Raw genomic sequence first — 12532 nt, forward strand, 5'->3', positions numbered from 1 at the left:
AACCGCACCCTGTCTGATTCATGGCATTCACACCTGCTCAGTTCAGTCTCGTTCCATTTCTAACCGACCATTAAACATTTCTCTGTTGATGCAAATTCAGTTTAAAGTGTGGCATCGAAAAAGAAAATGTGAAATGTACAAAACTATTTCAGGAATATATTCTTATATTTTGTTTTGTAGCCTAGAGAAAGAGACCGAAATGGAAATGGAAACACGGTTACTTCAGTTTGTATTGAATAGTAAAGAGAAGAAGGGTCTTACCTTTAGGTTGTCTTCATAACCGTCCTGCAGCAGCAGCAGCAGCAGCAGCAGCAGCCTCCCCAGGTCCGGGACATCTGACTGACTGGCTGACTGACTGGCTGACTGACTGCTCACCACCAACATCTGAGCTGCCGCGGTTTCACTCCGGGCTATTTAAGCAAGAAACTATGTTATCTACAAATTTGAACTTGAGTCAGACTACAATTAAATTTTACGTGCCATTTTAGTTTGCGTGACATTTTTATTAAGTAATTAGTGGGAAGGTTTTTCTTCTTCTTCTTTTTTTAAAGTGAGCCAAAATAAAAAGTTGCACTTGAAAAGTTAAGCTTTAGCGAGACTGTGAAGTTACATTAGCATAGCTTGCTGCAGCTAAATAAACAGAACCATTTAGAAATGTAAAACGCTAGAAAAAGGTTAGTTTACTATCTAGCGCTCATTTAAACTTCGCCTTGTTGGCAGCTTTACTGATAAATAAAAAATATTATGTTGTGTTGTATATTCTATTCTATTCTATTCTATTGTATATATTATATCGTATTCTATTCTATTCTATTATATCGTATTCTATTTTATTCTATTCTATTCATTGTTTGCACTCGAGGGGGATCGACTCTCTTCGTGCGCTCTGGTTTCTACACGGACGCACTTGGGAGGACACAGCCGCACTTCCTGTTTTCACTCCGCAGCAGCAACGTGCGTTCAGCGCGGTGGAAACTCGTTATTAATGATTGGAGTCTTCTTCGGCTCGTAAAATGCAGATTTCGAGTGTAAACGATGTGAAGATTTACAATCTAAGTCACGGAAAGTCTCTGCCGGAGGTAAGAAACGCGGGGGGGGGGGGCTATAAGCGGCTATAAGCAGCTATAAGCGGCTATAAGCAGCTTTATTCTGATTAAATGTCTGATCGTCTCTCCGCTTTTTAAACGCAGTGGCTGTCGGATCGAAAGAAGAGGCAGCTACAGAAGAAAGATGTGGGTGAGTCGGCTGCAGGAGCTCCATTTGAAGTGTCTCTTCCGTTCATTTTAATTGATTGTGTTTATTGTGTCGTCGCCAGACCTCCAGCGCAGGATCGAGCTCATCCAGGACTTTGAGATGCCCACCGTGGCGACTTCCATCAGGGTGTCGCGGGACGGCCAGTTCATCCTGGCGGCCGGTAAGCTGAGCCGCCCTCTCTTTAAAGTCAGGGTGCTGCTCGTGGGCCGGGGCAGACCCCCCCCCCCCCCCCCCCCACCCCGAGGCGCGTCCTTCTGACTGTCTTCTACCCACACCAGGCACTTACAAGCCCCGGGTCCGTTGCTATGACACCCACCAGTTGTCCCTGAAGTTTGAGCGCTGCCTGGATTCAGATGGTGAGTCGCCGGATTGTTTGGCACCGAATCCCAACGGAATGTGATCAAACTCTTTTCTTTTCTGTGCCCAAGTTGTGACCTTTGACATCCTGTCCGAGGACTACTCTAAGGTGAGACGTCTTGCTGCCGGAACGCTTTGTTCCTTCCTGCTTGATTAGAGAACGTTCGGTGTGTTCTCACCGTTTTGCTCTTCTCGCCTGCAGCTGGTGTTTCTGCACAGCGACCGCTTCGTAGAGTTCCATTCCCAGCACGGACATTACTACAAGACTCGCATTCCCAAATTTGGACGGGACTTTTCCTACCACTATCCCTCCTGTGATCTTTATTTTGTGGGCACAAGGTGAGCGAATATGATGAAACGATGGCTCCTCCCCTTTTGGGGGGCTGCAGGGACGGGTCCCGTTCTTCCTGTCTGTCTGTCGAATCGAAACCCGGTTCGGGGGGGGGGGGGGGCGTCCTGAGTACTTGCTGCTTGTGTCTGTAGGAATAATGGACTCGGCGAGCTGACATCTTTTGTTTGCGTTTTCAGTTCTGATGTGTTCAGACTGAATCTGGAACAAGGACGCTTCCTGAGTCCACTTCAGACCGACGCTGTGTAAGCCTAGCTGTGTGTGTGTGTGTGTGTGTGTGTGTGTGTACGTGCATGCTTGTTTGTGAGATGTGCATGAACTGATGAGTTCGTTGCCCTTCGCTGGTGTTCATGCCTCTTCTTCTTCTTCTTCTCTACCAGAGAGAACAACGTGTGCGACATCAATCCTGTCCATCATTTGTTCGCCACAGGAAACTCTGAGGTAACAATCTGGGGGGGGGGGGGCACCAGACTACCCGTGCGTGCGTGTGTGTGTGTGCGTGCGTGCGTGTAGCTTAGCTTGCTTCTCAATTGTTTTCTGTTAAGCCCCCTAGAAAAGAGAAAGCAGTTTTTTTTACTCGCCACACCTATAAATGTTATCCGGTAATTTAATTTGTCTATACAAGTGGGTGGCGCAGTGGATAGCGTTGTTGCCTCGCAGCAAGGAGGTCCCGGGCTTGTGGCCTATCAGTGCCGCCCCCTGTGGGTTCTTCCCGGGACTCCAATCGACCCGCTCCGCGTTGCCCGCCGCGTGGGGGGGGGCGTGAGCGGTTCCGGGTTTTTGATCGGCTCCATTTCCACACCCCCTCCCTCGTGTCTCCCCAGGGGAGGGTGGAATGCTGGGACCCTCGGGTTCGGGGCCGAGTCGGGACGCTGGACTGCGCCCTGAGCAGCCTGGCCGAGGGGAGCGAGTACGTACCGAGCCGATGATGTCACGGCGGCGTCTCCTCCGCCGCTCGGCGCCGTAACAGCCGCTCTCTGCCTTGTGTTCCCGCTGCCAGAGTTTGCAGCTTACCCTCGGTCACTGCGCTGAGGTTCAACGGCGGCCTCGCCATGGCTGTCGGCACCAGCACCGGACAGGTGAGTAAACCGCCGGCGACTCTAAACAGGAAATGAGTTCACATCTCACCTCTTCCTTTGATTCATTGAGTCACATCGTAGAATTAGATTCTTTTTCCTTTTGAAGTAGAAATCAAAATCACAAGTGGGAAGAGTGTCCCGGTCCGAGGTCCGAACACTGATCAGAGCTCTCTGTGTTGCCCTGAAGGTGCTGCTCTATGACCTGCGCTCGAGCCGGCCCCTCCTCGTCAAAGACCACCTCTACAACCTCCCCATCAAGTCCCTCAACTTCCACGACCAACTGGACCTGGTTGTTTCCGCCGACGCCAAGATTATTAAATTCTGGCACAAAGACACAGTAAGACTGCGGGAACACACGCACACACACACACACACACACACACACACACGCACACACACACACACACACACACACACACACACACACACACACACACACACACACACACACACACACACACACACACACACACACACACACACAATGACAGCTTGTCGTTGCATATTGCTGCAGCACGACAGCGATGGAACCAGCTGAGGTTTGTCCTTTGAACTTTATCCTTTCTTCTCTCCCACAGGGCAACGTCTTCTCTTCGATCCAGCCGCAGACCGACATCAACGACGTTTGCGTCTACCCCGATTCGGGTGAGAGTTCCTCGCCGAGGTGAAGCGAGGTCATCGGTGTTTGCAGGGACTGTAACGACCCTTCACCTCCGGGTGGCGCCATCTTACAATAGACCTCAGATGATTGGACTTCTGGGTTCTGACTCTACGACCTGACTAATGTTTGGCTCCGCTTTGCTTTCCATGTATTCTGTGTCTCATCGACAGGCATGATCTTCACGGCCAATGAAGATCCCAAGATGAACACGTTCTACATCCCAGTAAGTGCAGGAAGACTTTATTCTTTACTATTGGGGGGGGGGGGGGGGGGGGTTGTCTGTCTGTCTGTCTGTCTGTTAGCAAGATAACTCAAAAGGTTATGGATGGATCTTGGTGAAATATTCAGGAAATATTGGGGATCTTACCGAGAACGGTTGATTACATTTTGGTGATGATCCAGAAGAGATCCTGGATTCTGGATCACTTTGAAATGTTTGTTAGCATTGAGGTCAGTTTAATCCGGATCAGATCTGGATTGCTGATCCTGTCGCGATCCGGGTTTTCCCATTTACTAAGAATGGAGGCTTAATTTTTTTTTTTCCTACTTTGTAAAATCTGCATTCAATTCACTCACCATATCATAAACGGGTCCGATCTGAACTGCCATGAAACTTGTCTTCTGGTTCTGATCCAGAATGAGGTCAGGAACGAATATTACACTTTAACCATTTATGAATTCAAAGAATCGGTTAAAAATCAACTCTGATTCACTTTGACTTTTCATGTTTGGTGTGTAAAGATACCAAGAACAATCCAGAACCTTCTGGTGCTGATCCAGATCACCATGGGGACGGTGTAGATCCAGTTAGGGAGGGGAACGAGCTGCTTGAGGGAGGTCTGTGCTCTTAGTTATCTTACTGTGGTGCAAAAAGGAGAAAAAAGTGACCTTGAATAACGGGAAGGAAAAAAAAAGATGCAGCAAGTAAATACGCACAGATCGGCACGCTCGGTCTGCGTTGAACCGTCTCGGCATCGCTGGAAACGCCTCTGTGTCCGTCCGTCCGTCCGTCTCAGAGTGAGGTGAACGCCGCTCCTCATGCTAGCAGGACGGTAGCGCTGACTGGACCGGAGCAGGCGGCCCTAACTTTGAGCTCCGTGCCTGCAGGCTTTGGGGCCCGCCCCGCGGTGGTGCTCCTTCCTGGACAACCTGACCGAGGAGCTGGAGGAGAGCCCGGAGAACACGGTGTACGACGACTACAAGTTCGTCACCCGCAAAGACCTGGAGAACCTGGGTGAGGCCGCGCCGCTTCGCTTTCCCACAAAGATCAAGGACTCGTGTCACAGGAAATGTTACCGCGAACCTTAACGGGAGGGGAGGGGGGGGGGGGGGAGGGGCACAGGAGGGGTTGAATGAACACTGGAATGCAGGGTCAGCAGGAAAGAGCTCAGATGACGAGGAGCAGAAAGATGGCTGGCTGGCGTGGAATAAAAGGAGAGGAGGTGTTGGTTTACTGGGACCGCCGAGCGTCATCCTGTTACGTAACTGGGAGGCGGCCAGCCCCCCCCCCCCCCCCCCCCCGACCCACCCACCGACAGAGCATGGAATTCTGAGTCGCTCTGTGTGCGGATCCTCGAACCGGTTTGCCTGTGCGCTCAGATAATTACCCATCTCCCCCTCTGTTCCCTGTCCCCCAGCGCGGTGTCAGAGTCAGAATGAGTTCGGGTCACCAGAAGGTGACGAGGCTACAGAACGATGGCGCAGTGGGCGGCGCTGTCACCTCGCAGCGAGCAGGCGTTCGGTTCTTTTCTGGGCAGAATTTGTATGTTCTCTCCGTGTCTGCGTGGTCTTTCTACGGCTTTTCTGGACCCCCTCCCCTCCCGTGTGGCCCCGCAGCGTGCTGGCGACGTGTCCAGGGTGTCCCCCGCCCGTCGCCAGCTGGGATAGGTTCCAGCAGCTCCTGCTACAGAGGCTACAGATTCCTCTGATTGTTCTGATTTCATTATTTTCGTGGTTTTGAATCCGAACTTCTGACCTTTATCTTTTGTGCCAGGTTTGTCCCACCTGGTGGGCTCCGCCCTCCTGAGAGCCTACATGCACGGCTTCTTCATGGACATCAGGCTTTATCACAAGGTACGTCCCTTTCAGACGTCGATTCATGATGGCATCTTCGTCTGATTGTGACGCGCTGACGTGCTTTGATCTTGGCTTTTTGTGTGCAGGTCAAAAGCATGGCCAATCGTTTCGCGTACGACGAGTATCGCACGGATAAAATCCGCCAGAAGATCGAGGAGTCCAGAGCCCAAAGAGTCCAGGTTAAGGTGAGCGCTCCTCCTCCTCGCTGGCAGTACACACACTTTATACACGTACACGTACACGTAATAGTTATTCCTTTGGGAGGCTTCGTGTTCTTCAGACCTGACCTTTAACCTGCTGCACATTTTCACTTCTGAACTGTCAGAAACCCTCACAGACGTTAAATCGGTTCAACTTCGCTATGGAAACTGTCTAACTTCTCTATATCCCATAATAATAATGCTCGGCTCTATTAATTAAGATTCTAGATGTCTTTAGACGGAGACACTGATTGGTGCTTGTTTTCACTAGAAGCAGCAGCAGGATATAAAACACTTTGTGTGTGTGTGTGCGCGTGTGTGTGTGTGCGTCTGTGTGTCTGAGACAGAAGCTGCCCAAGGTGAACAAGGAGCTGGCTCTCAAGCTGATGGAGGAGGGTGACGACGAAGCAGAGCTGTCCTTGAGGAAAAAGAAGGGCAAGGTAGGAGCATGTCGATCTGGAAAACATCTGCCACCGTCATGACCTTCTGTTTGTGTGTCTGTTAGGAAGGTACTTCAAAGGGGTACCGACACATCTGGATGAGATTATCAGGAAATTACATTTTAGTGCTGATCCAGAAGAGATTCTGGATTCTGGATCAATGTTGAGACCAATGGAGCTCCAAAATCTGTTCCTCGGTATCTCGGTTGATTATTGACCGACGTTTATGCAATGTGACGCGGTCATGTACGGGGGGGGGGCTCTCTCTCACCACCGAATTTCATCCGGATCGGATCCGGATTGCGGATGCTGTTGCAATCCGGATTTTCCCATTTACTTATAATGGATTATTTTTCAATAAATCATCTCGTAAAATATGTATTCAATTCTGTCACCGAAAAATCAAAGTCATAAAAGCGTCCGGTGTGAACTATCGTGCAGAATGTCTTGTGGCTCTGATCCAGAATGAGGTCAGGAGAACTGAATCCTAGGTCGGCGTTGATCGGTTCCGTTTGCGTTGACCATCGTTTCCTTCCTCTCAACATCTCACAATCGTAGGCGCTCCCCAGCGTCCTCGGAGACGACCGCTTCAAAGTGATGTTTGAAAACCCGGAATACCAGGTGGACGAGCAGAGCGAAGAGTTCCGCCTCCTGAACCCCATCGTCTCCAAGGTCGGGCAGAAGAGGAAGAAGAAGCTGCGTCTGCTGGCCCAGCGGGCCGCCGCCCAACAGGTTTGAGACGAAAGGGGGGCGGGGGCTGGCGATCAATAATGTCTGCCTCCGACCTGTCTTTGTCAATAACTTGAAATGTCCGTCCAGGCTGCCGACGACGACGAGGAGGAGGAGGAGCCCGAGGGCCGAGCCAGTTCCGAGGAGGAGAGCTCGGACGACGACAAGAGTTGGGTGGAGGAGGTGAGGGAGCAGCGGCGGCTCCTGTGGGAGGAGGGCCGAGACCGGCGGCGGCAGGAGAGGAAGGACGCCGACCGCAGCGCCGTCCTGCTGGAGAGAGACCAGAGCGGAAGCGAGAAGCCCCCAAACGGCGCCCAGAGCCAGGCGGCGAGTCGGCCTCAGTTCTACCAGATCAAAGACGGCGAGGAGTTCCGAAGTTTCAACGACGTGGCCCGCAAGCGGAGGCTACAGAAGTACGTCTCTGGAAGCGTTTTAGTTTAGTTTAGGGCGAGGCGGCGCCATCCGGGAGACGCTCACCCTCCGTCTGCTCCCCGTCTGCTCCCCGTCTGCTCCCCGTCTGCCCCCCGTCTGCTCCCCGTCTGCTCCCGCAGGGCTTCGTTGGCGGAACGTCTGCAGTTGGAGGAACGCTCTGGAACCAGCAACGTCGCTGCCTCCGCGGTCGGCAGCAAGCAGCTGACGTTCACCCTCAAAAAGGTGGCGCTCTCCTCCCGCTCTGGCTATTAGCGTGAGAGTGTACAGGAAGTGGAGTTTTCAATGGCGGAACACGACCGAGTACTTTTTTATCATCTTCTCATTCTGCAGTCGGAGCAACAGAGGAAGCAGCAGCAGGCGGAGCGGGACCACCACGAGGAGAGGAGGAAGCTGAGGCGCTCGGCCGGACACCTGAGCAGCGGCCGGGGTCGAGGCCGGGGCGGCGGCAGAGGAAGAGGAGGAGGGGGACGAGGAGGAAGAGGAAGAGGAGGGAGGAAATGGTCCTGAGGGGAGCACGGCATTTGACGGTCCTGAAGGCTCAAAGGGATGAAGATCATGCTGGGCGATTCTTATTCAGGTGTTTAACTGCATTTCAGAGCGTATATATATTTATATATATGTGTGTGTATATATATATAAATACCTCCTGAGTAGAGCCGAGTACTTCTATAGTCGAGGAAAGTCGGTTTGCGACTGTAAGAATAAGAATAAACAGAATGTTTCCTGTGTCTGGTTGTTTGAGTTTCTCCTCCCTTTCTGTCACGTGCAGTCAGATCCTGCCCCCCCCCCCCCCCCCCCCCCCCCCGGGGGCTCATCTGAATTCTTTGTGGATTCCTGCCTTTCATGTTGATCCATCTCTCCAACTGTAAAAACTGGGAGCTGACGCTCCAGACGACGACCTCCGACGACCTCCGATCAGAGTGTTTGAGGTTCGGCGCCTCCCTTGTCTTTACGCTGAGCCCCCCCCCCCCCGTTGGCCCCGGCTACCTGACGCACCCCAACATCAAAGGCATCGACTGGCGTGATCCGCGGCCACGGCGCCGAGAAGCGTTTCAAGAGAAAAGTGAAAGCAGCGATTTAGTTCCACTGCCTAACCCGTAAACATTTAGCAGTGCCCCCCCCTTCAGGCAGATTGCCCCCTCTTCCTTTCACAACGCTTCGGCTTCACCATGGCAACGAGCAATCAGGCCGCAGGAAGTGGGTCACCCAAAGCTTCTACTGAGAATAAGTAAACAGAACTTTCTCAGGAAGAAGTATTTGAGAGGGAGTACTACATCTACCATCTTCATCTTCATCATCATCATCAAACAATGATGATGGCTCATTGAGAGCAATGTTCCCTCTAATGTTTCACGTGTCTGAGCAGACCCTCGGTCAAACGTGAGCAACATAACAGAACATTTTATATTTGAAAGCAAACCTCAAAGTGCACAATAGTATAAAAAAACAGAAAATCAACAAATAAAACATAAAATTAACAAGCAAAGGAGGTACAATTTTTTTTGTATACGGAGGAGGAAGGGTGTTAACTGGATGATGAAGAGTATATATATTTTTCTTTATATATGATAGTATTTTATAGTTTATTTATACGAGTATTTATGTTGAATATTTTGCTATAAACTGAATAATAGTTACAAAGGGGTAGGAATTATTTTCAAGTATTCCACTTCTTCCGACTCCTTTTTCAAACTATGTTCTGCATTTTGTTGTGTCTTTTGTTTCTTTTATCAGTATTTATTTATTTTGTATGTACAAATACTTACATATTTTTATCAGTGGCGGGCGGTGCATTTTACACCTAGGCCTTCAGTGAAGTCCTACTTAGTCCGACTTGAATAAATACCCCTCATAATACCATCATTTATGACACCACGGCTTTAGAAATAATGTACAAACACACACTTACCACTACTGGGTGTTGCATCACCTCAATCGTGTACAACACGGGATATTTTTTCCGGAGCATTTAAAAATCAATAAACTGCATCAGCAATTAAAACTCACCACTATACGTGGTACTATCAAAGTTATAAATAAAAGGGAATTTAACATTATTTGTCCAAAACGTTTTAAAGTCCACCAAGAATATAGGCAAGCTTTAAATTGCAAACTTGCAGTTTAATATAAGAAAGACTGCAACACAACGTGTTGTACTTCCACTACAATCACACAGCTGCACCGGCGCACCACATTATTTACACACATTGCATTTACAGTATATCTGTGATTTTATTTCGTTATCATGTTAAATAAATAAAATGTTGGTACTCACCAAAACAGCTGTCCCCCAAAACAGTTATTTGAAAACAAAATCCATTCTCCTTTCTTAAGGTTCCTAAATCCAGTGTTGCTCCAAACATTAAATCGATCCCTTGCAAACAAAAGGCATTCCCAGCAGAACAATTTGCAGCGACCCTCAGAAGCTGTAACCCAAAAGTTTGAAGCCTGGAAGTGGCGTACAAATCCTTTCCCCACCTGGGACAGGTTAGCTAGCTCCGGAGTCGGACGACTTCGGCTCACGAGAGCTAGCTTCTCTGTAAAGGTCCGTCTGTACCGGTGTGCATTAGCTGATGACGCAATATGCATAGCGCTGCCCTCTCACACGGAGTATCCAATCACAGGCAGGAAGGCCTTACTTTCACCAACTCGTGATCTGATTGGCTATCGCAACTGTCTATCAACTCTAAGAGCCGATCACAGGACGCGTTATTGACTTGTAACGTGAGACAAGCAGGAAGGACCTGTTTCACCGACTCGTGATCTGATTGGCTATCGCAACTGTCTATCAACTCAACTCTACGAGCCCGTTCGCTCACACAACACAGACGGCAAGCAGCGCTGATTCTGAAGGTCTCCGACGGATGGTACTTGCCACTGGTGCTATGAAATCCGCCTGGCAACACAAGCTAGCTGAATTCTGATTGGATAAAAACTCTCACCTAAAAATACATCACTGGAATATAATATGACATGAATGTGAAAAAAATATATATATATACATAAAATTAAATTGATTTTATCATAAATATGATCATGTATTCTTGATTTCTGGTTATGTTAGGCAAGCAGAGAAGGCCTTGCAGGCCCTGACCGCCCGCCACTGATTTTTATACATGTTCGAAAACAAAAATAATTCATTCATTCATGTGGAACTCCTCGTCTCCAAAATACAGTATATAACCTCATTTGTCCTGTGTCCTTCTCACGTTGTCCAGGTTGACGTCCTCGCCTGCCTGCAGCTTTGACTTTATACGCATCGGCTGCTCCAAACACTTCAAGACCATTTCTGGATGCTATTTTAATACGCTTCATTAAACTAAGTTCTCTTTCATATTCTGCTCTGGATGCTTGAGATGCAGCACAAACAGCTGAGATGTTTTATCTCCTAGATTTTAGTGCTGCAGCAGCACGTCTGAGAAGGTGCTGATTGACCCACGTTTAAGTTCTAGCCTCATCATGGACTTTAATTCAACACATTCACTAGTAATGACCTCCAGAATGTGGGTTCTTCAGAACAGCCTCACACTTCTCTACCAGCGCAGCAATGTCTGCTGCTCCACACTCAGAAGTGACGTCTGGGCTCAGGGCCTCGACGTCAGAAACAGACAACTCCTCCTTCATCCTCTGGGAAATGCACGTCGCTCAAAAAAGAAAACATCTGTCCCAGTCTCACCACTTCTTCTTCTTCTGTTTGCTCCATCTTTAACACTGGGCCTACCAGAATTCTGCAACTACTCCAGGTCATCATGGCGGCGCCCTCACCCTACTCCCTCTCCGCGTGCTCGGGCCCTTTGATGCATGTATTAGTGTGTGGTTGTTTCCAGGGGCCCTTTTATAATTTGGATTATTGTTATAATGATCTAAGAAAAAAATCGGTGGAATAGGTAAAAAAAACAGCAACATCAGGCCACTAAATGAAAACTATAATGATTGAGTGTTTTATTTATTTCATTGACGCAACATAACGTCTCTGCAATGACGCTCGTCAACTCCAACTGCAACAACTATCTGTGAAGTCTTTTCTGGCTCGTCGTTTGATGCAGGCAGGAATGCAACCGACGCAGTGCAACCGACGCAGGGCACTAAAGGACCTTTCACGTGAGCAGCTGCTTACGGGCACTGTTAGGGCAACTTGGGTAGAACCTTCAGAGAGGGAAACATGTCTGAATTGTGATCCACTCAAGAAGTTCTCACATTTAGGACTGCATCCCTTTTAGTAGCTCTGCATCTACACTGCAAGATCTTAACTCAAGCTCGCCAGCCATCCCATCCACACAAGGGAAAAGTCACTCTCTTTTCACTGTGTCTGAGTTGTTGAATTCAGTGCGTGAACCTGCAGGTTCCTCCAGGTTCTCCAGGTTCCTCAATGTTCTGCAGGTTCCTCCAGGTCCTGCAGGTCTCTGCACCTGATTCAGGGAGACTGTGGGCGTGGCACAGGGCTGTGGTTCTCCCATACAGCTCCATGGCTAATGCATCTGTGCATTTCCCTTAAGTGTGTCACACACTAACTAAATGTTACTAAAAGCAGTGATAAACTTGAAAAACTTTCTTGATAAACTTTCTCATATCCATTCTTCATCCATCCGTTCACGTTCTTCTCCTAAAGCTCTTCTATTATGCTCTGTGTGCTTCAAACACGCTGCAGGAACCGACAATTAGCGCGGTCACAGGGAAAATGTAGACTGGAGTTTCAGTGATGTGGGCATTCTCTATAGGAACAGGTGGAATGGGTTTGCTACCTTACGCCATGAAGTGAGGGGAAACAGATCCATGATCAGATTTAAGTAAATAATGATAAGTTACATGTTTATTTATTTAAACTCATATTATGTCGGTATTAATAGAATATGTTGACATTTTTTGCACACTGAACAACAACAACAAAAAAAAGATTATTTATTTATTTTTACAAAACAACCCCAAATTATTTAGGGGGGCTTCAGAATATTTTA

General features: G+C 48.8%; 1 protein-coding gene across 1 annotated transcript; it reads left to right on the plus strand.

The window, feature by feature from the left end:
- Positions 1–1013: 1013 nt before the first annotated feature.
- nol10 (nucleolar protein 10) lies at positions 1014–8288 on the plus strand. The gene is made up of 21 exons (XM_068751943.1): positions 1014–1079; positions 1191–1236; positions 1316–1414; positions 1533–1610; positions 1683–1720; positions 1814–1950; positions 2140–2205; positions 2341–2401; positions 2785–2870; positions 2961–3039; positions 3227–3376; positions 3618–3684; positions 3871–3923; positions 4808–4934; positions 5694–5773; positions 5863–5961; positions 6324–6416; positions 6975–7148; positions 7236–7558; positions 7697–7799; positions 7908–8288. Exons 1-21 carry the CDS (start codon positions 1014–1016, stop codon positions 8082–8084), a joined length of 2202 nt encoding a protein of 733 aa, XP_068608044.1. The 3' UTR covers positions 8085–8288.
- Positions 8289–12532: the final 4244 nt, after the last annotated feature.

Source organism: Brachionichthys hirsutus, chromosome 18, assembly GCF_040956055.1.
Source record: "Brachionichthys hirsutus isolate HB-005 chromosome 18, CSIRO-AGI_Bhir_v1, whole genome shotgun sequence".
NCBI classification, from domain to species: Eukaryota; Metazoa; Chordata; class Actinopteri; order Lophiiformes; family Brachionichthyidae; genus Brachionichthys; species Brachionichthys hirsutus.

What these genes read in the sequence shown, in the direction of transcription:
- nol10 (XM_068751943.1), top strand. Translation starts at nt 1,014, where the DNA reads ATGCAGATTTCGAGTGTAAACGATGTGAAGATTTACAATCTAAGTCAC. An exon ending in ACGGAAAGTCTCTGCCGGAG is followed by an intron (nt 1,080 to 1,190) that starts GTAAGAAACGCG and finishes TTTTAAACGCAG; the next exon opens with TGGCTGTCGGATCGAAAGAA. An exon ending in CCAGTTCATCCTGGCGGCCG is followed by an intron (nt 1,415 to 1,532) that starts GTAAGCTGAGCC and finishes TACCCACACCAG; the next exon opens with GCACTTACAAGCCCCGGGTC.